At 38.1% G+C, this 24998-nt stretch overlaps 1 protein-coding gene across 5 annotated transcripts in view; it reads left to right on the plus strand.

The window, feature by feature from the left end:
• Window positions 1-24742, plus strand: part of SLC44A1 (solute carrier family 44 member 1) — a 76210-nt gene extending 51468 nt beyond the window's left edge. For 3 of the 5 annotated variants that reach the window (XM_074811658.1, XM_074811660.1, XM_074811659.1), the window contains exons 6-16: window positions 1519-1688; window positions 3530-3619; window positions 5617-5744; window positions 6631-6817; window positions 8982-9147; window positions 10459-10615; window positions 10856-10939; window positions 11994-12131; window positions 13878-14114; window positions 15711-15791; window positions 18023-24742. In XM_074811658.1, coding sequence (XP_074667759.1) covers window positions 1519-1688; window positions 3530-3619; window positions 5617-5744; window positions 6631-6817; window positions 8982-9147; window positions 10459-10615; window positions 10856-10939; window positions 11994-12131; window positions 13878-14114; window positions 15711-15791; window positions 18023-18046 — 1462 coding nt within the window. In that variant the 3' untranslated portion in view covers window positions 18047-24742. Of the gene's footprint in view, window positions 1-1518; window positions 1689-3529; window positions 3620-5616; window positions 5745-6630; window positions 6818-8981; window positions 9148-10458; window positions 10616-10855; window positions 10940-11993; window positions 12132-13877; window positions 14115-15710 lie in introns of all 5 variants that reach the window. The other 2 variants (XM_074811657.1, XM_074811661.1) reach the window with 2 other exon arrangements.
• Window positions 24743-24998: the final 256 nt, after the last annotated feature.

The raw sequence follows: 24998 nt of genomic DNA on the forward strand, positions 1-24998 counted from the left end.
CACATTGGCCAATTTCCAATCTGTCAGGACCTCCCCGGTCAGCCAGGACTGCTGGTAAATGATGGAAAGCAGCTTGGCGAGCACCCCAGCCAGCTCCTTCAGCACCCTTGGGTGTATCCCCTCCAGTCCCATAGACTTGTGTATGTCTACGTGATGAGCATCCCTAAATACATTTACCCACTCAGCACAGTAAGTTTAAAACCACATAATTTACAATTGTCAGTCACTTCAAAGAAAAAACTAGGATCTGCTAAAAAGCCAGGTATGGCAGGTGATCATAATTTCTTCCAAATTCTGTACAGAATAATTACACACAGCATGTTGTCTTTTTTTTCCCCAAAAACAATTCATAGAAAGGATGTGCCTAAGGCAGCTGCTTTACTCACTGCATGCTTAAAATTATGGTTAGAATTTTGGAAATGCATGGGCTTAACAAATAGTTACTGAGTACAGCAAATTGCTCATTTATATGTCGTTACTGAAATGGGGAAACTGCAAAAGATTATGTGCTACAGTCCACTGAAATCTTTTAACTAAGGAAGATTGGGCAGGGTGAAACAAATACAGAGTTTAGAAGAAGAGACTGACTTAATATGAAATAACATTTCTTTTTAATTGGATCCAATTACAGGAAGGAACATGTAATTCATGGAACTTGTATCTGAAGTGTAATTGGGGAGATTGATCAAAAGATATAATAGGCCACTTTGAGGTCTGACATAGTTTATGAGCAAGAAAAGCAGCTACTTAATGGGAAACACTTGGAAAACAAAAGTACCCACTTTTAAAGTGAACTTTTTGCTCTTGTATCTTCCTCTGATGGTCCTGATAACAGGTTCTGCAGAGCATTCTGCAGAGTTTAATGCATAGCATCAGTATTTTTTGGCAGGATGCTTCCAAACCAGTTCAGGAATAATTAAACAATAGAGGCATCTTTGCATGTTTTGCAAAGAATGTAGTGCATAATTTTGAACAAGTTAATAAAAGTAAACACTGTGATTGTAATCTTTAATACATGGGCAAGTTTAATATGGGGAAAGACTAAGAATAAATACACTGGTTTTGCTTGGCAGTGGTTGTAAGTCTTGTAGCATAAAATGTGTGCTTTCAAGAAGAGTATTGTCATTCTGGGATTTCTTTTGCTGCAAATATGGGCCAATATTCCATTCAAACTTAAGTGAATACTGCTGGTTTACCACCTGACACTTGAATGAGAGATGTTTAAGTGGAACTAGGAATATGTTTTTTCTGAGCCTTGTCGTTTAAGGGTGGGAGGGTAATAATTTCCTGTTGGATTGTGCACTCCAGCCTCACAGGGTTACTTGTAAGAACTGCATCACTTCCCATTACGATCATCCTCATTCCAGCAGCACTTGTGCATTCAATACATGGTTTCTGGTTATGATGTTATGAGGGTGGAATGGTTGCATCTATTCACCTTTCATTTGTGTGTTGATGTGGCATTTATATTAAGTAGGAGTAATTTTTTTTCTGATTTTTTTTTTCTTGTGTCACCAGTGCACCTATTCCATTCTTCCATCGCTGTGCTCCTGTGAACATTTCCTGCTATGCCAAGTTTGCAGAGGCCCTGATCACCTTTGTCAGTGACAGTAGTGTCTTACACAGGCTGATTAGTGGAGTTATGACCAGCAAAGAGATTATAATGGGACTTTGCTTGTTATCACTAGGTAATTGTTTTTCTCATTACTAGCTATTTCTTAGTATTGCATTAGGAGATTGTTAACACCCTCTAACCACAATATAAGCAAAAAACATGTATGATAGCATGAGCCCTTAGAAAATGGTTCAGAATGCTTTTTTTAAATTTCATTTGACAGATGGATAACTTATTCAGAAGCAATATATATATGCATTCCTGGTTTTTTTCCTCTTCCACTGATTATAAGATAGAGGATGTGTGGCTGTTCATTAGCCAGCATTAGTTTTGGTATAGTTAACAGAGCATCCCCATTCTAATTTTTATTATCATATTCCTCTTTCCCATTTCTAGTATTCATCTTCTGCCAATCCAAGTCCAAATAAACCCTTTCCAGATAAAAAGGACAGTGTGAGAAATACACAACAGCACACTTTTCTAGAATGTAGGGGGTTTATTTTGTTTCATTTAACATACTTGTGCAGGGATATGAGAACTTTCAGAGGGAAAACAAGAAACAGGTGCCCATTTGTTGTATGTTACCTCCTTGTTCCCCATCCCCCAAAATTAAAAACTTCAGGCCTTTGAAAATCTCAGCCTTGTCTGAAGAGTGGCAAATTCCCAGCAATATGGAGGTGCTGAATCGTTTCTGCAGTTGTGAGATGCCTCTGGCCTATAGAGTGACACATTGCACTAGACTGAAGTGCTGTTTTAACAAAGTCTTGTTAATTAAGGTGGAACGTTACTCACCCACATAAATTACTTTCCTAGTGAGTCTGTTTTACTCCTACCAGGTATAAAATCTGAAATCCTAAAATGGGAGGCTCCAGATATTAGCCATGTGTCTGAGCAGTGTGTGGTTTAGAAAGAAACACTGCAAAGCTGTACCAGATAAAGAAGTCCTTTGTTTTCAGTCTGCCTTTGTGGTTTGAAAAAAAAAAAAAAAAAAGTATGCTAGATACCATTTAAAAAAACCCAAAACCTCAAAAGACCATTGAGTATCTTTTCAACTATGACTGGAAAGCTGTTTATTGTTCTATCTTGACACTTGCAGTATTAGATAATGACTGTTAAGAATCTGAAAGCTAGTGCCTGATTAGCAGTGCTACTGTTTAGATAGTGTCAGAAGTTACTACAGAGTTTTACATATAGTTTATTTTAAAAATATTTTTCATACCTTCATAGTTAAACAGAATTTATTTTTAAACAATGGGTCAGATTGTGTGATTCAGAAAGCCAGGTGCCAGTGGCTCTCACGTAACTGCTGTACACAAATATGTATATGCAAAAATATGTGCATGCACTTACATACATACACTCACTAAACCTTAGTTGGCTGGGATTGTAGAAGACTTGTTAATATGAAGTTCCTGAATGGCAGGGGAATGATGTGAACAAAGCTTGTTAAAGAACTCATTTTGAATGTTGAAAATAACAGGTTTTTTACTTTTTACTGGCATTACATTTTGGAATACACAGACATCATATTATCTGCACTTGTTTGACAAGTGTATTTGAGTGCAAATTCTGCTCTGGTCCTCAGGAGGTGTGCCAGACTCAGAGTACTGTCATGTCTTGCTGTCGGTTTTGTCATTGTCTAAATACATCTCTGTCTGTGTGTATTCATTATGTCTTGTATTTAATGTACCATGTAAATGTATTTATGCTCTCTTTGTTTTAATCAACAGTATCAAAGCAGAAGTTGTAGAGGTGCCTAATTTCCTTAACTGTCTGTGCAGTGAGTTTGTAAGCCTCAGAAATCTGTCTAAAATTTCAGTTGGAAGGCAGTTATCTTAGTGCAGTGGGAGAGTAAGAAAGGCTATTTCTACTTGAAATAATTGCTCTGCTTATTTTATTTGTCGTCTTTTGCAGTGTTGTCCATGATTTTGATGGTTATAATCAGGTACATTTCAAGAGTACTTGTCTGGATTTTAACAATTCTTGTCATTCTGGGATCACTTGGTAAGTCTTGTTTGTCTCCCAGTTTCTGAGTGCCCAGTTGTAATCTTTGTGCTGCATGTCCTCAGGCCAGCCACATCCTGAATAGATCTTGGACCATGCATTTCCCTTCAGCTTTCCTTTGAGTCCCTTGCAAGACATATCTCAAAAATGCCACCTTTGTAATTGCAGTCCTCTCCCAGAGAGTACATTGCTCCCTAGAGATTTGCTGCACACCCTGCTTGGCTGGCAAGCTTCCTGTCAGCCTATCTCAGTAGAGTCCACATAGGCAATATGGGATATTCCTCACAGTACTAGTAGCACAGCCCTAAATGTTGCCTGCTTCTTAACCTGCCTTCCAAACATGTCAGTGAGGCAGCTAGTCTGGGTGTGTCTGACAGCACACCCACTCGCTGAGTGTGCTCAAGCATGCAGGAATCAAAGAGCAACTATTGTTTATGCAGCCTCAGGGAACACTAGGATGTAGATGTGCCCATAAAACCCTGACATGTTCATCAGCCCCTTCAGTCCTCTGAGTAGCTCTGTAGGTGTATCTAAGACCTGTTCTTGAGGAGAGGAAGCGAAGGTGCTTTTATAGCATTTCTTATCAAATCATTGTATTTCCATATGACTCAAAAGTCCTGCATGACCTAGGTCATGTATGAAATGCAACCAGCCATGCCGTCTTGGGAATGGCTAGAGATTTTCTCATCCAAAATGATGTAGCTTGCATGAAAACAGCCTTACTTTATCACATTAACTTTTACATTTGTAAAACTAAAGTTTTCTATTATTGATACTCAGTAGCTAAGCCAAAATGTAGGGGCAGATGACTGTAGGGAAGGAACAAAAATAGAATAATCAAATTAGGAAGCACTAGCAATTTAATTCTTGGAATTCAGGACTGCAAGGGATGGGGAAAAATGAGCAGACCATCTGTTTTTTCAGGATCACTTGGGTTTTTTGGTTACTAGTCTTAGGATCCATGACCACAGAAAAGGAAAAAAATAGATTTTTTTTTTTCCATTTATACTCTTTAGAAGCTGAGCGATTATGAGTGAAAGAATTGAATGACTTATCTTATTGCCATCTGTTGTTATGTTCTAAAAAATTGCATCCATTACACAGACAGAATAAGAACATGTCATTTGTGAGACATACAGCTTGTTCTGTATTCACTGTTTGTTTAGGAGACTCCAAAAGAGCATCCTCCATTTTAGACCTTCAGCAAAGACTTGTGATCTCTAGATAAGCTCATGCATCTGATGCAGAAATAACAAAAGAACAGAGAAGGATACTCAAAAGTGAAAAAAAAAATGTGTCAGAGGGGAGAGATTATCTCCCTGAGACACTGGAGTCCTGTATAAGAAAAGTTTACCTTGGAAAGGTAGCTAGAATAGGAGAATGATATTCTGGCCATAAGGCTAGGATTTGTAACAGGGGTTAGAGGACATTACCTCACATTATATTGGCCTCTTGTGCCTTTCACCAATGTTTTTTCCAGTGCCCAAAAGACATTGTCTGATGCAGGTGTAGCTATGTGTCATTAACCTGAGGTGCTGTTTTCAACATCAGAGCTGTTCCTTCTCTTCTTGATTAGTCTTCCCAGGAGCTGTAAACTCCTCCTTTTGTTCTTCTTGTTATTTTGTATCCTAATCCAAAGGTGCCTCTGTTCTATTGCTTGTCTAATGGAAGCTGTTAGGGCTTCCCATGAACTAGTCCTTCCATTCACTTCACTCTAAGACAGAGTCAAAGAGCTGTAAGTCTCTTAAGTGGTCGTAGTGGGGTGAGACTGTGAAAATATTATATCCACTTGAGAAGAGGGCAGCAGAGGAGAACTAAGCACTTCTGTCTCTTCAGAAGTTCCTGTTGGGTTAAGCATCAGTGCCCTTGAGTATTCTGTACCAGACTAGACTTAAAAAGAAGAAACTGTTTAGTTTCTTTGGTACTAGGTAGCATGACTGTGTCACATACCATGAGCATGTTTCATTTATCCTTTTTTTTTTTTCCTCTAAACATAGGTGGTACAGGAGTCCTGTGGTGGCTGTATGCTAAGGGACGAATATCTGCCAGTGCTGTTCAGACTCAAATAGCCAAAGACAATCTTCAGGCTCTCCTGATCTATGCCATTTCAGCTACAGTCTTCACGGTATGCTTTGCTAATGACTATATTACTTTCTTGTTCTGTCTTCCTGGTGGTCTCTATTTTTTTTATTCAGGCAAAAGGTTTATGGTGCACACATTTTTGAAGAGTTTATTTCTACTGCAACCTCTGTTGCAGTGATTTTATCTATTTCTTTATTTATTTATTCCAGGCATTTTTCTCTATTACCTGATTTTGAGTCAGGAGAGAGTTCCTAACCCTGCAGCTACTCTCCTCTACTGTAAAATGTCCATAGGGACTTCCAAGAATAGGTACAATATTGGACTCCCAATCCAGTTTTACTTAGGAGATTTTTCTTAGGTATGTAGTTCAGAGGTACTTAGTGATTTCAGTTTATTTGAAAGTCCTTAGATCATTCTTACTTCTGAAGTCGGTTGTTCCCAAACTTTTTCCATTTAGAGAAGGATCACTGTGAAATACTGATTACTGAAACAAGTTGTCTTCTTTAGGCCTTGCTGTTTGTTTTGGAGTCACTGGCTTTACTACTAAAAATTGACAATGTTTGACAAACTTATATGACAAGACCACCACACCATGCTCAAATGTGAATGTTAAATTGTATTCTTTGTTAAATCTTGCTGATTTCATTGGTGTCTAAAACATAATTGAGGATAGCATCTGGTCTGATCTCATCACACTGAGGCTGATGATGATTGCAAATACATAATTATGAGATTGGAATTCCCCATAAGTAGAATTTGAAAAATAATTTATCACCAGAAGAAGCTGATAGAAGTTTTACATTGATCTTGTGAGTTTACAGATAGAGCATGTGTTAAATTTGCTGTGTTTAAATATCCTAGCTGTGCAAAATGATAGCTTGCTTATTTTTCAGTTCTCTAAAACATGATTTGGAAACTTAACCCTCTAGGTCATCTTGTTCCTGATAATGTTAATTATGCGCAAACGAGTAGCTCTCACCATTGCCTTGTTCCACGTGGCTGGCAAGGTCTTCATTCACCTGCCGCTGCTAGTCTTCCAGCCATTTTGGACATTCTTTGTGCTTATCCTCTTCTGGATATACTGGATCACAGTCCTGCTTTTCCTTGGTACTACAGGTAAGCAGCTATCAGGCTTATTTTAAATAAATTCCACTTCGTTTCTGTATGGTTTCAGGCTGAGTTGGTTAAAAAGCACGTGGGAACCTCTAGAAAAAAACCCAACATATTGTGCTTCTGTTCCTGTCTGCTTCAGTGACTTCAAAACACTTGTTTCAAGAAAGTTGTTGTGCGTTTGAGTCTGCATTCCCAGTATGTTACTTTCTGCCTTAGGCTGGCTTCTTGATTTGATTGCAAGTTGGCATGTTGCAAACTACAAGACTCTGTTAGTAAGACTGCTATAACAATTTTTCAAGTAATTCCCTCTAATTTTACACAAACAGGTTAAAACCAGCCTAATCTTGCAGCTAATCTTATAAAGTGTTGTATTGTAGCCAGTACTCACACAGATGAAGACATATTAATGAAGGCGCTCTTGTACACAATTGCTGTCTCCCAAAACGTAAATTATACTGGAAGTAGTTTTCATTTGTTCATAACTTCAGTGTCCAGTATTATTCCATCATTTTCTAGGGTTATTAGGGAGATTTTTCTGCTGTTTGTACACTGTGTTCTGAGAGCAACCAATGTACTCTCCATTTCTGCCTGCAGTGTAGAGTGTAGAAGATGAGAGCGTGGTTTGTGTTCAGGGTCTGACAGGAGCTTCCTAGAGTTAATCAATCCTATAGGTTCAAATCTTAGTTCAGCAGAGAAACCTAGCAACTGCTTTTTAAAATGGGAGGTGTCTGTGTTATTTTGCAGTAAGTTGTAGGCAATAGAGACTATCATTAGTTATTAAAACCTTAGAATTTTGGAATTTCTTATTTACTGATAAGTAGCAGTGTTTCAGGTTACAGAGCTATTGCAGGATAATACAAGGTAAGTATTTTTTATTTCATAGCCTGAATTCTTAGCGAGGGATGGAGGTAGTAGAATTCATGTGTTCTTGTTCTCATTACTGTTGCAGTTTTTAGTTTTCATTACATGCTGTGCTATGTGCAGAAAATGTTTGCCTCTGAAAGTGAGTTGAGTCTCAGTCCCATGCTTCACTCTGTGAGTTAAAGACCACAGCACAGGGTTGCAGAATTTAGGCTGATACTATATTTTAATGACAGAATTCTTCAACTGGCCATGATTCAGCAAATACTAATTTATGCTTTTAACTTTATATGCACTCATTATCTTCACTGATACTAGTTAAACAAAATCTTTGTGTAAATAGGGCCAGATCTTTTCAGTCCAAACCAGGAGAACTGAAAAAGTGTACATTATCTGTGTATGAGAAGAAGCCTACACTTATTAAAAGCTTGTCCACTAAAACCAAAATTATTTCAATAGTTCGATTTATTCACAAGAAAATACTTTTTATGTAAGTGTAAAAACATAGCTAAGTCAAAACAATGGTTTCAAAATTTTGTACATGTGATGTTACTTTCAGTATTTTTCTGAATCTCATCAGCTGTTCATGTAACTGTTGTAGATGAAACATTTCAATGTGAGTTAACACATTGAAATAGAGCTTATCCTAGGAGAGTTCTGATGTGCTATCGGTCTCAATATATGATAGTGCTATTCAGATTAGGTAGTGGGTTTCTGAATGTATAAAATCGTATGTTTAGAATCTCTAAATTGTATGTTTAGAATCTCTAAAGCATCTCCTTATGTCTGTAAATACCTGTAAAGCTACAAATATTGTTGAAATACTTGCACAAAGACTTACCATAAGGAAGACAAAAGCGATTGTTAATGTTGACATCTAGGTGTAAGGAGCTATGAAGTTTAATATTGATTCTCACTGTATGAATAATTTCAACATACCAGCAGACTGAAATTAAGAACGATTGAAGCAGTCTTCTATTATGTTTAATTATAAGAATTTTTTGCTACTTGATGGTGGTTAGATTTTGAAATTTTCACTATGTGGCTAAAAATTAGAAGAAGTGTTGCAGGAGTTTGAGTATGCTCAGAATTTTGTTTTTAGTGCTTTTTCAGTAGCCATTATCCTGATTGTCTCAAAAGCTGTATCTTTCCTATCAACAGTTTTCCTAAACATGACATTTAGAACTATTAGTAGAAGCTAGAGGGGTTCTGCTGTAGACAGTTATGAACTGCTAATACCATATGCTTCCTTCTTTCTGAGTTGATGTTAAGCACCATTTCCTTTTTTACCCTCATTTATTTCTAGGTAGTCCTGTCCCAAATGAAGAAGGATTTGTTGAATTTCAGATGGTAGGTCCTTTGAAATACATGTGGTGGTACCATGCAGTGGGACTTATCTGGATCAGCGAGTTTATCCTAGCTTGTCAGCAGATGACAGTAGCAGGGGCTGTTGTGACATACTATTTTACAAGGTAAGAACAACTTAGCTCTACTAGAAGTGGAATTAGCAGAAGTAATGGGGGACAGAGCTTTTTGGGAGAATAAGTGCTTCCATTGTGAAAGCTGGAGAGCAGTTGAATTGTATTGACTCTTTTAAAATCATATCAAGTCCTAAAATAATCTGGTTTGCTGTTTATTGTTATGGAGGTATACCAAAGGGCCTTCACACAGATAATAAACTTGAATAAACTTTAATTTGTAACCAAATCCAAACAGCCGAAACCAACAAGACGACAGAGGTAACCAAAACAGTGCTCCGATAACATTTAATAAACTGTAGGTTCTGGGTACCAGTTGGGGAAGTTATTACTACACAATGACACAGAAGAACGATGACTCCAAAGTGTGCACATACTCACTCACTGTGCCCTTTAAATTATTTACAGTGCTTCATTAATCTTTCTTACACAAGATTACTTAGGGTCTTGTTAGAGTCATCATTTACATACACATTCTGACAAGACTCTACTTTTTTATCTTTTTTGAATGAAACTCACATGAAAGTAGCTTTCTGCCAAGCTGGGGAGGTATTTTATGTTTGGAATGTTAGCACTTATTCCTTTAAGATGCTTATTATTATGCTCATATTTCTAATAAAGAAGAAAAGTCATTCTTCAAATGTTGAATAGAACTGTTCTTTGAGAGAGAAGTAGAAGTGGCTTCCTTGGTAGGAAATACAAATAAAAACTTGCAGAGGGAATTGCCTCAAAACTGTGAAAGTGAGTATTCATCTGACAGATTAAAAATATTCTAGCCATGTTGCAATAAAATAGCTTGTTTTAAGGCTTAATACTTGGTTCCTTGAGCAAATAATAGCTAAATCAGAAATGCAAAACATCTGAGAAGAATTTACCTAATAAATAAAAATAGTAATATCCTCTCCAAAGTCTACACAAAGACCTCCAACAGAACAAGAAAGAAGGAGAAGGCAAGTTTATCAGTAGTTCAAAAAATATTAGCTAATATGAAAAAATATTAGCATTGTTTCTAATGCTTTTAGGAAGGTTTTGAATTTTATAGAAACTGCTAGTTGGCAATAGGGGTAATGCAGCCAACTGCTAGTAAGACTACCCTTAAGTCATTCCTTATCCTATTCCTATTACTGCATTAGAGCCAAAACTGTAACTTGCACAGACTGTCAGTGTGGAGAGAACAATATACCCTGCAAGCTAATATAAGAATAATACACTTCTTTCGCATGTTATTTTATTGAGAATTTGTAGCACTTTTAGATGATATTACATACATACTGATCATTCTATTCTTTTTCTGTTTTTCAACAGGGAGAAAAGGAATTTGCCATTTACTCCTATTCTGGCATCTGTTAATCGCCTTGTTTGTTACCACCTAGGAACAGTAGCAAAGGGGTCTTTCATTATCACACTAGTGAAGATACCACGAATGATTCTTATGTATATTCATACACAACTCAAAGGAAAAGTAAGATAAATATTCTGTTTTGTTACTGAAATTCATGGCCTGATGTGTTTACAGCTAATTTAATCTGATAGGAGACTGGAAGTCTTGTTTTGGAATATTGGGTCTTTAAAGGAGGGTGGGACTGAGAGGGACTGCTTAAGTTACCAAGCTGAGTATCAGTTAGTGAAACACAAAGGAATGTTGTTTTCTTAAGATCTGTTGTTTTTACTCTTTGTTTTCCCACATTTTGTGCTTTCCTAGGAAAATGCTTGTGCTCGCTGTATGCTTAAAGCCTGCATCTGCTGCCTTTGGTGTCTAGAAAAGTGCCTGACGTACTTAAATCAGGTAATATTTTCAATATTCAAGTTTTACATAAGGGCTGATGATATAGATATATATATATTTTCCCAGAATGCAGTCTGAGGCAGACACATAATGTATTATACTTTGGAACTGAATTTGAATGACAGTACTTCAGTCTTGTCTCCATTACTGAAATTACACTGCAAATCACTCCATTAGTCATTGTTTACATTGCAAAGGTGAAAAATACCCAGTATTCATCTTTGTGGATATGGTATCTCAACTTTCTTGTTTAGTGGTTGAAGATGTTCCCCCTTATGTCCACTCTGTCAAACTACATCTGAGTTTCAGAATATGTTTGCTATGAAAAGAGAACAGAGCTTTTCTAGGTGTAATATTTAAGGTTCACACAATTGAAAAACTGTATATAACATCAAATTGTCATCATCGTCTATGAAGTGGAAAAGAGTTGCAAGTTGCGACACACTAGCTGGGCAGACCCCTTTGTAAAAGAGGTTTTATTGGTCTGTGGTTCCACCTCTGTTAAGTACATCTATAAATATCTCTAATATCTTTTCGACTGTTGTTCATTCTGTTGTGAAAATTGTGGAAATACAGAAAATAAAATCAGAAAAAAGCAGGTAAAAAACCCCAGTATAATCCTTAAAAATTGTCCTGGCTAACCTTGAATGCACTGTAGTTGAAGTATCTAGAAATTATCTTGGTGGTCTTGTATGACTCTCTTTAATATTTCCAGAAGATTTTTTCTAAGTACTTAATTGCTGTAGTTGTGCCATTGCTTAACTCCTCCTGCAGACAAATTGCAAATTCTGTTTAATTAGTTTTTTGGAATAAACTTGTTAATGCATAAATGATGAGCAAGGGAGGAGAAGAATAGTAATTCTCTACCTTGTATAGTCTTCTGTCAGCTGGTACATACTCCTTGATTCAACAATTCTCAAGGGAATCTTTGTTCATTAGCATCATATGACTTATGTGACTTATTCAGGAGTCATATCTCCCTCCTTTCCTCTCCCCTCCTCCATCTGAAATACCTGATCATGCCATGAATAAATCTTCAATCTCCTTTTCCCAGAATGCATATACAGCCACAGCTATCAACAGCACTAACTTCTGCACCTCAGCAAAGGATGCCTTTGTTATTCTAGTGGAAAATGCTTTGCGAGTGGCTGCCATAAACACAGTTGGGGATTTTATGCTGTTTCTAGGAAAGGTATGTCTGCATACAGTTTATATGTATACAGTTGTTACCGGACTTACATAGTAGCAAGCTTTCCTTAGCAATGGCTTGCACCCCAAATACAAAATGCATTAAAATTCCTGTTTCTCAGCATGCACTTTATCACTTCATGCACTTTATCACTGCATCATGTCAGGACAGGACTGTCCAGGGTAGGGAGGATAAACAAATGATCTACTTATGTTAAGTAACAGTGATTAGAAAGGAGTAGCTGAAGATGACACCTTTTGCATTAATTTATTTTCAGGGAGTCAAGAGAAAAGCTATTATAAATTCTAAGTTTTTGATTGGTTTTGTGGTTAAAACCTAGAATTGTAAGGAATGGAAGCATTTCTTCTAAATTCTGTTTAGTAAGGGCTCTGCAGGTTTATGTTGAAAATTGACACATTATTGATCACCATTTATGACAAAATTGGATTGGAAGGTAGTACAGAAGCCTGCTGTGAGGAACTGCCAGCTTAAGCAACTGAGTTACCTCTACTCTGAGAATTAAAAGGAGACTAGAATAATAGTTGCTGTCAGTCAGCTTTTTGGGCCTCCAACTGATGGAGATATACTCTATGAAAACTTAATCCAGTGAATTATTCTTATGCTTTGAATTATTTTGTGCCATTATTTACTAAAACAATTAATACCAATCCACTTAAAATGACCAGTGCCTAAGCATTCAAACACTAGTTAGACTGAACTGTCTTCCTTATTGCATTCCTCTACTTCTATTAAGTGGGCTGAACTTTTAATCCTGTAATTAGGTCAATAAGATGTGAGAAGAAATAAACACATAATGAAGATATAGGTGCTTGGGAGACCATGAAATTACATAACATGGTTTTATGGAGGAGTCTGAAAGGTGTTAGGAAACATTTCCCTGAAAAGATGTGTTTCAAATTATTGGAGAAATGCACAGGTGACAGAAATGTTAAAACAAACAGTGCAGCATATAAAAAATAGTATCAGCTAAAACAGTGCTAGGCTGTGAGCCCATCTCCTCTACCAGTCCCACCTGGTATTTTCATAATACAGTAAAGCTGACCTATTTTACAATTTTGTGTTTAGCTGCAGTTCATAATAATAAGTTCAGAAATGTTCAAAATGCTGAGTGGGCACAACAGTTGTTTTAGTCCTTTTGTTATTCCCGAAGACCAAACCCGGTACCCAGTGAAGTATCTGTTAGGGCCTCACACATAGTGTAGTTCCGTGGAGACTGTTACATGAAGTGCCTCACATGAATTCTGATTAATTTTCCCTGTACAGAGATAAAACAAGCTTGGAAGTTGTTTCCACCAGCAAAATGAAAAAACATAACCATCCTCTTAAGATCTACCTTCTTTCCCCCGCAACCAAAAATCAATTGTATGTTAGTTGATTGGTAGCATCAGGTTCTAGGGTTTTTATAATTGACAGGATAGGGTTTTTTTACAGGAATAATCTATGACAGCAGGATATAAATGTAATTTGCTCTGAAAAATACCTTTTGTATAGAAGGATGTGTTTGAAACTTCTGATTTACATGTGCTGGACCAATGGATAAAATGTCATGTACACCTAGGGATGTGGGGAATCCAGGAGGTAAAGATGTCATTACCAGTAGCATCTGTAACCTCTACTTCTAGCTCTGGCAGAGCAAGAAGCACATAGGTTAAAAAAAACAAATCAAACCAAACCAAAAATATAAAAAAGGCTTCTGCCATTAGAGTTGTTTACTGTTTTCTTCTTCAGGTACTGATTGTCTGCAGTACAGGTTTGGCTGGGATTATGTTGCTGAATTACCAACGAGATTACACCATCTGGGTGCTGCCACTCATCATTGTCTGCCTCTTTGCATTCCTGGTTGCTCACTGCTTCCTTTCCATTTATGAAATGGTTGTTGATGTCCTCTTCTTATGTTTTGCCATCGATACAAAATACAATGATGGGAGCCCTGGGAGGGAATTCTACATGGATAAAGTTCTCATGGTAAGTTTCCTCTTGCTCTCTAAGTCTAAGGATATGGTTCCATATAACGGGTATTTTGACAGTGGAATGAACTCACTAGCTGAGTTTAATACAGTCATTTTTTTACCTGGGTTACCTCATTGTCTTGTTTATGGCTTGATCAGCAAACTGTGTGATATGATGAGCATCAGATAAGTAATGATGCTTCCTTCCCGTGGCATCACTGGTATTGGCTTCTGTTTGCTGGCTGTTAGATGAGCAGTCTCGTCTTGCAGAATCATACCCTTGGGTATCATTTCTTGTACATGGTAACAGTGCAGAATGGAAAGCAGCAAAACAAGGAGTAAAGGCTTGGATTTTGTACTTTCCTAAGAAGGACCTCTCTTGGGATGTAGAAAAGAAAAAATGCCAGAGTATTCTACCCCACACACAGGTAGTGACCATGCTGGAGTTTTTCTTCTTTCAGATAGATACCAACCAGAATTTGACTCTGTCTCATGCACTGAAACAACAGGTTTTATGTTCTGTCCTGGAGCCTAGATGCTACATCAAGGCCCTTTGCATGATTCAGTTCTTATTTTTGTTCCATCTTATTCCCTGTTCACCCTAGCTAGAGACCGCGATGTAAAAAATCTGCTCCTCAAGCCCTTTCAGCTTGTTGTTGAGTAGGTAATTTTCTTGACAATATTTTTAAGTGGCAACCATAGAATATGTCCCTGTAAAATGTAGCCCCATGTGTAGTCTAGAGAAAGACTCTCATGACTTCTTAGTGTAATTATTTTTTCTGATTACTTGTTGGAAAACCATGCCAAGAATTTAACATTAATTTTTGGTAGAACACTACAGAATCGAGAGTATATAATAAATAAAATGGTAGCTGATGAGTTGCTTTTTAGCACAGAATAAGAGTAAAATGCAGAATGCTGTCTCAGAAGACAGCATAGATAAATAATTAAAGCATTGTGGGTTCCTTCAGTCAGCAGCTGATATCACAAAACACCAGCAACTAAAGTTTTCTGAAATCTACTACAGAATGCTTGCCTTTAAGAGAAAAAAATTACATAAAACTGAATTAGCACCTTTGCTAATCTTTATGAATAGGTGATTGTGATCCGGTGAAAAATGCTAAGAGTTTGAATTGAGGGAAGTTAGGAAAATCAACAAGACCTTGAAAGTAATTATCTTCAGGTGCCTCTGTTTAATGGAGTTCTATCATTACACGCAGTTCACAGGATATAATAACTGGGATCTCAGGGGTTTGGGGTTTTTTTTAATAGGATTTGATAACTGGGATCTCAGGGTTTTGGGTGGGGTTTTTTTTTTGACAACCACCCTTCTACCTTCCATCTCCATGAAGGAGAGCTTATGTGGTAAATGTGAAAGTTTTAACAGCACACAAAGCAAATACCTGTCTGTCTTCCAGAATTAAATGAGGCAGACCCTTGTGGCTATTTAGCAGGCTGTTTCGATACGTTTTGATACTTTGTGGACAGGAGAAATGGGAGGAGCAAGTTGTGTTGACATTTTGAGCAGTTAACATCTTGAAGTTTTGTCTTGAGATTTGATGTTTGGAGTCTGCTCTAAAAAAACACTTTTCACTTCATTATTGTTTTTTAGGAGTTTGTGGAGTATAGTAGGAAATCTATGAAAGAAGCTGGCCGAGGAGGTGGAGCTGAGGGCAGAGAGCTAAAACCAATGGTAGGTGCAGATGAGGAGGTGGCGATCCTCCAAGAGTTTCACTTTTACTTCTTCTCCCTCTTTGTCTTTACTGACTGCACTTCCTCAGGAGAAGTTTTTGTTCTCTGTATCACTCAAGATGTTCTGCTTTTTCTGTTTGTGAGCTTGCCTATCACCTGGATGGCAGAGTTTTTGTCACAGCTGAGACCATCTCCTGTAAAAGTAAGATGAAAGGAACTGTGTCATGTGAAACAAAAGCAATATCATTTCATTAGGATTATAGTGCATGCTATGTGGTATACACAGACAGCCCCAATTGTTGAGTACTCTCAAAATAAGATGGCTCTGGAATTCATTGTGCTATTCTGACTTTAATCCACTTTTCAGCCCTGAGCTGAACAATTTTTATTCATCTTACATTCACTGTAAAAGCCTGAAGAACACTACTGAGCACATCTATTGTTGCAGAGTAGGACCAGGCGTTTAAAGCTCTCACCAAATTATTTTATACAGTGCCAAGGAATTGGACACAGTGATTCCTTTCAACCTGCTCAAATGACATTTCTCCCAGTTGTTTGTTTTTATTGCCAACTACTTATGTTGCTTGTCTTTTGTGTGCTCTTTCCATCTCACACTGTCAGATACACAGACAGTGAACAATGCATCATTTATGCTTCTGCAGCCTGTTTTACTTATGGTGTGCCTGTTAGGAAGGCATTGCATGTCTGAGTAGCCTGGAATAAGGAACAACTATACATGGTACAGATAACAGATAGGAGGATGAGTTTGGAAGGTGGAGAACTGAGAGCATATGATGGAGAGCCAGGCTGGGCAAGGTATGACTTGTCATTGTGCAATATGACTTTGTGAAATAAAATATTTTTCCATCATTATTTTCTCAGAGTATTTGGGGCCTGAATCAGTTCCTTACCATGGGGACAAATTTTTAAACTAATGGAATCTAAATAACTGTATACTAACGGTAGAATTTTTTTTTTCAATGATGTATGTGAAGCTATGTTGCATGAGCACTTTTTGACCAAGCTGGAATGGGTTCCTGCTGTAGAGTGGGTAGATGTGAGGCTTTGCGTGTTTTGCTATTTCACTATAGCATACCAGTTTCTAGATTTGCTTATGCCTAAACGCTGCTGTGTTTGTACATCTGAAAACCTAATTCTATGCTCATTTACTGTTTTCTTCTGGGAGTAATTCTAGCTGTTCAAACAGGCACTGATGTTGGGATTTTCAGAGTGGTCTAAATGCTGTAGATGTAAAGCCTGCTGTTAAAATGTTTGAGAATTGGCTGTGCAAACCCTCTAGTCACATGCACAAAAAATCTCAGTCCAAAATTTTATTGTGTTAGCCTCTAATTCAAACTGGTTTACCTTAAGTGGTTTTCCACTTACATTCTTGTTAGTGCTAGCACAGACCATTACTTACACTTTTGTACTTGACTGCCTAAAGCTTGGATGTGAAAACCTTTATTTATCTCCACCTTGTAAAACGACAAACCAAGTATGTACAAGCCGAGTGGTCTTGTTCTTTTAGGAACTTGACTCTAGGTGTTTGAGCCTGGCACTGGGACTAGGACTCCACTAGGACTGCTGGAGAAGATACTGAGCACTTGGGGCTCAGCCTGAGTGTCACCTGCTGAATTACTCCCAGTTCTGCTGCTCATGTGATTGTCTTGTTTGGAACTGATTGGGCCTTGTTTTCTCAAGTAGTCTTCCATTTTTGGGCGTTCAGCTCCTGTTGAATAGATCCTGAAATACTGGGATCTCACTTCCTGACAAGGACAAGACACAGCAGTCACCTCCATGAAATTTCTGATACCTTTCCCCAAAGCATTGATAAAGGCTGCGGTTACATCTGGAATAGGATCATTCATAAGTATATTCTGTACTAGTAGTGCCTATAGTCCCAAAATTGGGTGCCTGAAAATTAGATTAATTTTTCTTTTTTAAAATGAGAGTCTTTACTATTTTGCTTCAGTCTCCTTGAAATGCGAATATTTCTTAGACATGACAATTAGTTCTAAAAGTGAAATGCCCTAAGTGTGGTTGTATTTTAAATAGGTGTTAATAGCAGAGATGACGAAACATTTAGGACCTTCTGTTCTTGTATCAAGGCACAAGAAAAAAAAGCCACTTTTCAGGCTTCTTTCTTTATAGTTTCCAGTGACCCCTTTGACTCAGTTTCTCCTTGTCCTTTGGCATTTGTCTAAGACTGTACTGTATGACTTTGTTTTCTAGGCCTCTGGAGCAAGTTCATCTTGAAACTAGCCAGCCATATTGGAACCCATTGACATTCCAAACCAGTATATATATACATATATACATACATATATATATATATATATAAAAATAAACAAACAGCCAAAATCAGAGAAAAGGAACAGGGATTTAATACTTTTTTTAACAATTATTTTTGTGAAACATGTACTCTTTTCATACGGGTGGCTTTTACGAGCAGCTTTATCATTGTTGATTTTTTAAATTATTCATTGTGGTCATGGAAATGTTGATTCTTATCTGCTTGATATTTTAAAATCTGGAAGAGGTATCATTGTAAAGATAATCTGAAGTGATGACTGAGTTTGGAGACAGATTTCCCATGACACTACTAATCTGCTGAGAGTTTTACTTGTTTAGTTTGTTTAAATTTGCATTAAATTCAGGACAGTTACATGCAAAGAAAACCTTCAAATCAAGAAAAGTCTCGAATATAGTTTTTCAAAAGGTGGTTTCAGTGAGAGTTCATTCAGTTTGAACAAGTTTGTAAGCAGTCATTTTACTTTACAGCCCTGGTGGGGCACAGTTTTGTTTATTGGTATCAGTTATCACAATAACCAACTCCTCAGGTATTCAGGTATGTGGGAGCCCTTGCATCTCCTATTAAATAGAAACTACAAAATGGGGACAGATAATTTTTATATGCAATTAACTTCCTGTTTTACCCTACTTACCCCTCATACCCGTTGCCCTCTATCCTCCCCTTGAGTTCAGTAGCCTCCTTCACGCTTCAGCAGTGCTCCTTTGAAGGGTAATGATTCTCCATATGAGCAATTGAAATAACAGATTGTTAAAGCTCAGTCTTAGCCATACTCATGATTAATTCATGACTAAACATAAAGATGCTGAGGGTGGGAAGAGAAATGAACTGTACTACTGTACAAAAAAGTACTGTATGCTTCATTTTATTTAATGCCAGAGAGCTCTGGGAGGTGGAAGGAACCACTCCTTGCCTGTTGTTTCATCCATATTTGTATGTACTGTAGCAGGTGGCTGAAACAGGAAAGGGCAGAGAAACATTTCTTTGGAAGTATAACTGCCAGGATAGTTATCTAAAGTTATCAAATATTGACAAGAAAACATGCTTTTTTATTATTATTAGATACTTACATTTCTTTTCAGTCTGGAAGCTCACCAGATATGAATGCTAATATTCAGTTGTTCAGCATATTGTAATGGTAAATGCTTAAAAGTGTATTTGCTAAGAATTCATGATCTGTCTGTGCTATATACTCCTTTTGTTACAATTTTTTTAAAAAAACTATTTTTGTTAATGTAAAGAATATTTCAGAGCAGAATTTTTAAACTTATTGCACTAAATACAAGCTCTGTACAAATAAATAATGCCTCAATGGTTCAATCACTCCATTCAAGAAAATCTTTTGAAAGAGAGAAGTCCTTCTACAGAAGCTTTGTGATGGAGTAAAGAGGTATGTCTAGGTATACACATGCACAACTTGTGTTATCAAAGTTTAATAAGTAAGCAGTTATCTGTGCTTCCTTTCAGAGGATCAGACCTTTAAATTGCTGCTGAAGGTTTAAAAAAATATGTAGTATCGTGTAGCTAACCAGTGCTCTTTTGGCAATAGTGAAATATTTCACTTCTGCTTCTAGAAGTCACTTGATAACAAATTTGTTTAGTTTTCTTTCGGTAAGCTAATTAAAAGGATTTACTCTTTTCATATCACAGAACCCAAGCTATATGAAAGGTATGAAAATAAAAATATATTTAGAAATTATAGCTGCTGGGGAGGCAGGGAGACAGAATTATCCAATCCTGCAAGCACTTAGACACACTCATTTAAGTGAACCATGTTGGTAGCTCAAATGACATCAGGAGGGCTCTCTTAAGTATGGAAGTTGTAAGTTACACATCCACGTAAGTGCTAACTGGACTAGAGCTTCAATTTAGGGATTCAGACAGGAGCACTGGCAAGGCCTCTCAGTGCAAGAGGTCAGACTACCTAGAAGCACTGGAGCAGCCTTAAGTTTGTGGAGAGGAGGCATTTCTGCTGTACCAGTGTCTAAGACAGCAGTGGCACTGAACACCAGTATTTGTGTAGATCAGTGGGGTTTAGCAACAGAAATTTTAAAACCAGACTTTGACAAATCGTAGAAACTAGATTCCAAGGCTAAGAGATTTACCAAGTACCCAGGTAGTTCCAGAGGAACTGATTTCCATCTTGTTTGGAAGTTGCTGTGAAGGTGCTTTGATTGAAGGTGCTTGGAGTCTGCTCATTTTGACAACAAATTTCTGCCATGACCAGTTCTGCAAGTTTGTGTTCTCTGCTCACTGGAAGTCCTGGGTGGGGGCTTTTCTCTGTAATTGCAACTAGGATTGCAGTTGGAAACAAATTTTGTATTTTTGTATGACTTGACTGTGCACCATTTTTATAGCAGTTTATCCTGTCTTAAAAATAAATTTGTTTTATTTACATGGTGTTTAAAAGATACAGGCAACACTTTTCTATGGGTAGTTATAATGTTTAAGTGACAAATCTATATATCATTATAAAGTTCTTAAATCGTGTGCACCATTCTTGAGTGTATATCCGTCATGCGGAGCTTTTCAGTCATGCCAAAAAGGCATTCCATCCACACGCAGGCTTCCAGTGGCCCTTTAAAGCCCTTTTGAATGTCCTTTGAAGTTCATTTGCAACCAGACTGCAAGCTGCCCTCTTCCAGCTCTGTCTTGTGCAAGGAGATAAGCAGAAGACTGATGTCTGAAGAGGCAATTTTTCAGGACAAATTTAGACTCTGCTTTCCTTCCACAGTGGGGATAGTGGAGTGGGAGAACACTTGACATGTAAATCCCTAGTTGGCAGTAGAGGTGCTGGGGTCTGCCAGTTGTGATGGATTAAACACTTTTTTTGCCAGCTGGTTATTAAAGGCAATATATTGACTGCTTTGTGAGAAGCAGTCTAGACTAACCAGAGGGTGATGCTGCACTGGGAATAACACTGCAGGAGGAGCAGATGAGACAGCTGAGACAGAGAAATCATCTCCTTGGAAAGTCCACTGAACCAAGTAGTGCTTGAGGACTGGAGATTCGGGATGAACAATTTGGGTTTAAAAATTAAGCCAATGGGATTAATGGTTCCCAGCATTTGGTTTCTGCAGACAGCCCACATCATAGCCTCTGATCAGATAGGTTTCAAAGGAAAAAAGCATGCCATTCTTTAAATTGTTAAATTTTTCCCACATTATTTTACTCTTTCATTTGGAAGTTGAGCAGGCATCTGTCACCTTTATTGCTTCTTCCAGCCCTAGAGAATTTTTTTTGTTCTTTTAGCTCTCATTTCTGTATTGCTCTTTCAGCAAAGGAGGGCCAAGTGGCAGAGTGGCAGCTTCCCTTTGTCCCACCAATCTTAGCACATGCCTCCTCACCTTCCTGAGGCAATGATTCAGGATATCACCTGGACTGAATGGGATGGGAAGCAGGCACTGAGCTGAAGTTCTGAGGTGGTTTTTTATTTTGTATGATAACAGATAACACTCCATCACTCTGTTTGCTGTGGTTAGGAGTGCAGCCCCTTCACTTCTACACTTTCAGTGCTGCTGTGCTAGACTAAACATATGGTATGGCCAGCTTAGAATTGCATCTTCAGCCTTCCAGTAGCTTGTGTTCACACTCCCAGCTGCCAAAAACATGATAGGGTTTTACATGTGGCCTTAGCTTGGCATGGTAACCCAAGGACTTTCTTCATCAGGAAAGCACATCCTAAAAGGGAGAACTTAAAGTAGATAACCCAGTTACACATTGTGGTGGGTTGACCCTGGCTGGCAGGTAAGCCCCTGCTCTGTTGCTTGCTCAGTTCCCCCATCAGGATGGGAGAGAGCATTGGAAGGACAAAAGCATTGAGATAAAGACAGTTCATTAAGTTAAGGGAAAAAAAAAAAATCCAAGTGATGCAAAGGCAATCACTCTCCACCTCCCACTAGCAGACCAATGCCCAGCCAGTCTCCAAGCAAGTTATTTTGGAACCACACACACACACACCACCACCCCCCACCCCCAATTTTATTGCTGAGTATGACATCATATGATATGGAATATTTCTTCAGTCTGTTCAGGTCAGCTGTCCTGGTGCCCTCTCACCCCCTTGCCCAACCTCAGACTACTATGCTGGGGTGGCAGACTGAGAAAACAGAGGAGGCCTTGACCCTGTGCAAGCACTGCTCAGCAATAGGTAAAACGTTGTGTTACCAACACTTTTGGTCACAAATCTAGAACACAGCACCATGCGGGCTGCTGTGAAGAAAATTAACTTCATCCCAGCCTAACCTAGTACACAGGTCCACTTACCCAAGAGTTAGTCCAGGACTTGCTCTCTGTGTTTCTGTACAGCACCTTCTCAGGGTGGTTACTTCTTTCTGAAAGGGCTTTTTTTCGCAGTGGGCAATTAGCCTGCTCTGCAGTGCTCTCTTCTATGGAGGGAGCAGGGGATGCTAGCTCTTACTCTTTCAGCACAAAATGGGGATATAAAGCAAAAATGAGCCCTTTCTGTATCAGTGTTCTGGCAATTGAGCAGCCAGTGTTAGAGACAACATACTTAATGTGCCCTCAGGGCATGCACTTCAGTGGTTTGCTCTCAGTGGTTATGATGTGTTCTATGAATGTGTGTTATAGAGTCAGAATAAAATGCATGTAGCAGACATATACTCATCATCACCATCCAGTGATCATTTTGTTCTGAGTACATATTACATGCTGTATTGAACATGGCACAGTCATTTTAAGAAACACTCTTAAGATTTAAAAGTAGATACCTAACAGCATCCTTTCTTTTTTTAATCATGGCTTTGCCTGTGCAGATACTGTTTACTGAATCTAAACATCACTGGTCAATTGTTTCTTGAACAGCTTGTGTGTCACATTATCACCACAGCAATCCTATATCATCTTTGTGGAAAAAAACACCTCCTGTTTCCCAAAACAAAACCCAACAGACTTATTTGAAGCATTTCTTGCACTCAGCTTGTTCATTGGAATGATGGAAGTTTACTCTAAATACTTCATTTATAAATGCTCTTTCAACTGTTTCATCTCTGCTGTTATATCCATCACATAACAAGAGATTATGGAGACTAGTATATTTGTATTTCTTGTGTTCTGTAGCAAATACTGTTCTCAAGGTATAGTTTTTGCTTTTATATTTAGAGTGATGAGAGAAGAGATGAAACTTGTATCTTGTGATGTGGGTCATGTATAAAAGGCAGAATTTCTGTTCTGGGATGGAGCTGTGATGTGTCTTGCAGTGTTTACAAGCTGATGCAATCAAGCCAAAGCTCTTCAGAGACATTAGAATTATGAAAATAATTATAGGGACAATAGGTAGCATGAATTCATCTAAAAATACCCATTTGGAGGCTAAACTATCTGGCATTCATTTGACAGAGGTATGTTAAAGCAGAAAATCAGCAAACACCATCAGGTTCTCCCCTCTCTCATTGAGGTCAAGTCATCATATACGAATATGATGAGCAGAACTTGGTGTTTTAAGCATTTGGTACTCTTCTATAGAAACATGAGACTCCACTTAGAACCAAAATTGCAAGAATTCAGAGCAAAATTACCAGCTGACTTTAGCAGAACTAGTCTAATTTCAGTAACTTTAAAGACAGTTCTGGCCTGTCTAAGTATATGATGAAAGATGCCGGCAGCATAGGTGGCTACCATTCCTCAAGCTCATTGAGTGAAATAGGGGCAGCTAGGAAATATTTCAGAAAGGTTTTGAGAGATTAGGAAGCTGGTTACTCCTGAAACCCAGCAGAAGTTGGGTGCTGACTGGAATTCCAATGGAAGTCATGATTTTTAACTCTCAAATAAATACTGTGTGTGCCCAATCTTATCATTGGTTGGGTCCCCCCCTGCTCAAACTGAAAAGGGAGAATATATCTTGTTAGAAAAACAGTGCCGCAGACAATGTCATAGTGTGTCCTAGGGGAGTGAGGGAGGTGTTTTGTTTCTAATGTAGGCCAGAAAGCAGCTGCCAGAGGTTAGGTGGAGAGCAGGATTTCACAGGTAGAAAATATTCTGCAGGACCTTCACAGTAGTTAAGAAAATTCACATTCCGATTCACAGACATCTCACAGCGACATCCCCTGTGCCCTGATTTTACTTTGCTCTGGAGCTCTTCAGAGCAAGAAAGAAGGTGGAATCCTATACCTATAGAAAGGAATTACTTCTATACGGTGGATTGTGTTGCTGATTATAGCAACTACCCTAAGGAAAAAGGAAAATCTTCTGAACAGATTTTAAAGGCTTGACAGTACTTGCATTGTCACAGTCCATCAAAGCTTCATGTGGAAACAAATTTTTCATCCTCTTTCACTCATACTTCTAACAGGGCAATCAAACCCCTGGAGTGTCTTAGTGATTTACATTGAATCAAGATCAACTAACAAGTGCTCCTTTTTCCAGTGGAATGCCACCTCCTTTCGGAATGAAAAAAGTAAATGTGACACTGTTTATTGTTGTCTTGAGAACTTGAAATGTTTTATACTGCAAGCTGTGAATGCAGGAAAAGAAGGGAAATTAATAGTGCTGATCTAATCTTAGATTTTCTGTGTAAACTGACATTGTGCCAGGATACTGATGCAAAACTGTATTTTAGTCTAAGAAATGTATAGATTTTTTAATGTATCAAAATAAAGTTTTTCTTTTTAAGTAAGAAAGAAGTTTCTCTGTCTTCCCTGCAGGGTGCTAAGCCCTTCTCTTCTTCTTAGGAATACTGTCTCACATCCCTGAAAGCAAGCAGAGCCCATCCTAAGCTTTGCTCAAGCTTTGCTTTGCTCTGTGCCTGCCCTTTAGCTGAGTAGCTGTGGTAGTGCTGGGCATGCCTTCTTGGCTCTCTTACTGTCCTGGTGTCAAGAAGAACATTGTGATGCTAATGTTTTGCTGAGCTGGGTGGCATGAATGGGGCTTTGTAGAGCA

This window comes from Strix aluco, chromosome Z (assembly GCF_031877795.1).
Source record: "Strix aluco isolate bStrAlu1 chromosome Z, bStrAlu1.hap1, whole genome shotgun sequence".
Taxonomy (NCBI): Eukaryota; Metazoa; Chordata; class Aves; order Strigiformes; family Strigidae; genus Strix; species Strix aluco.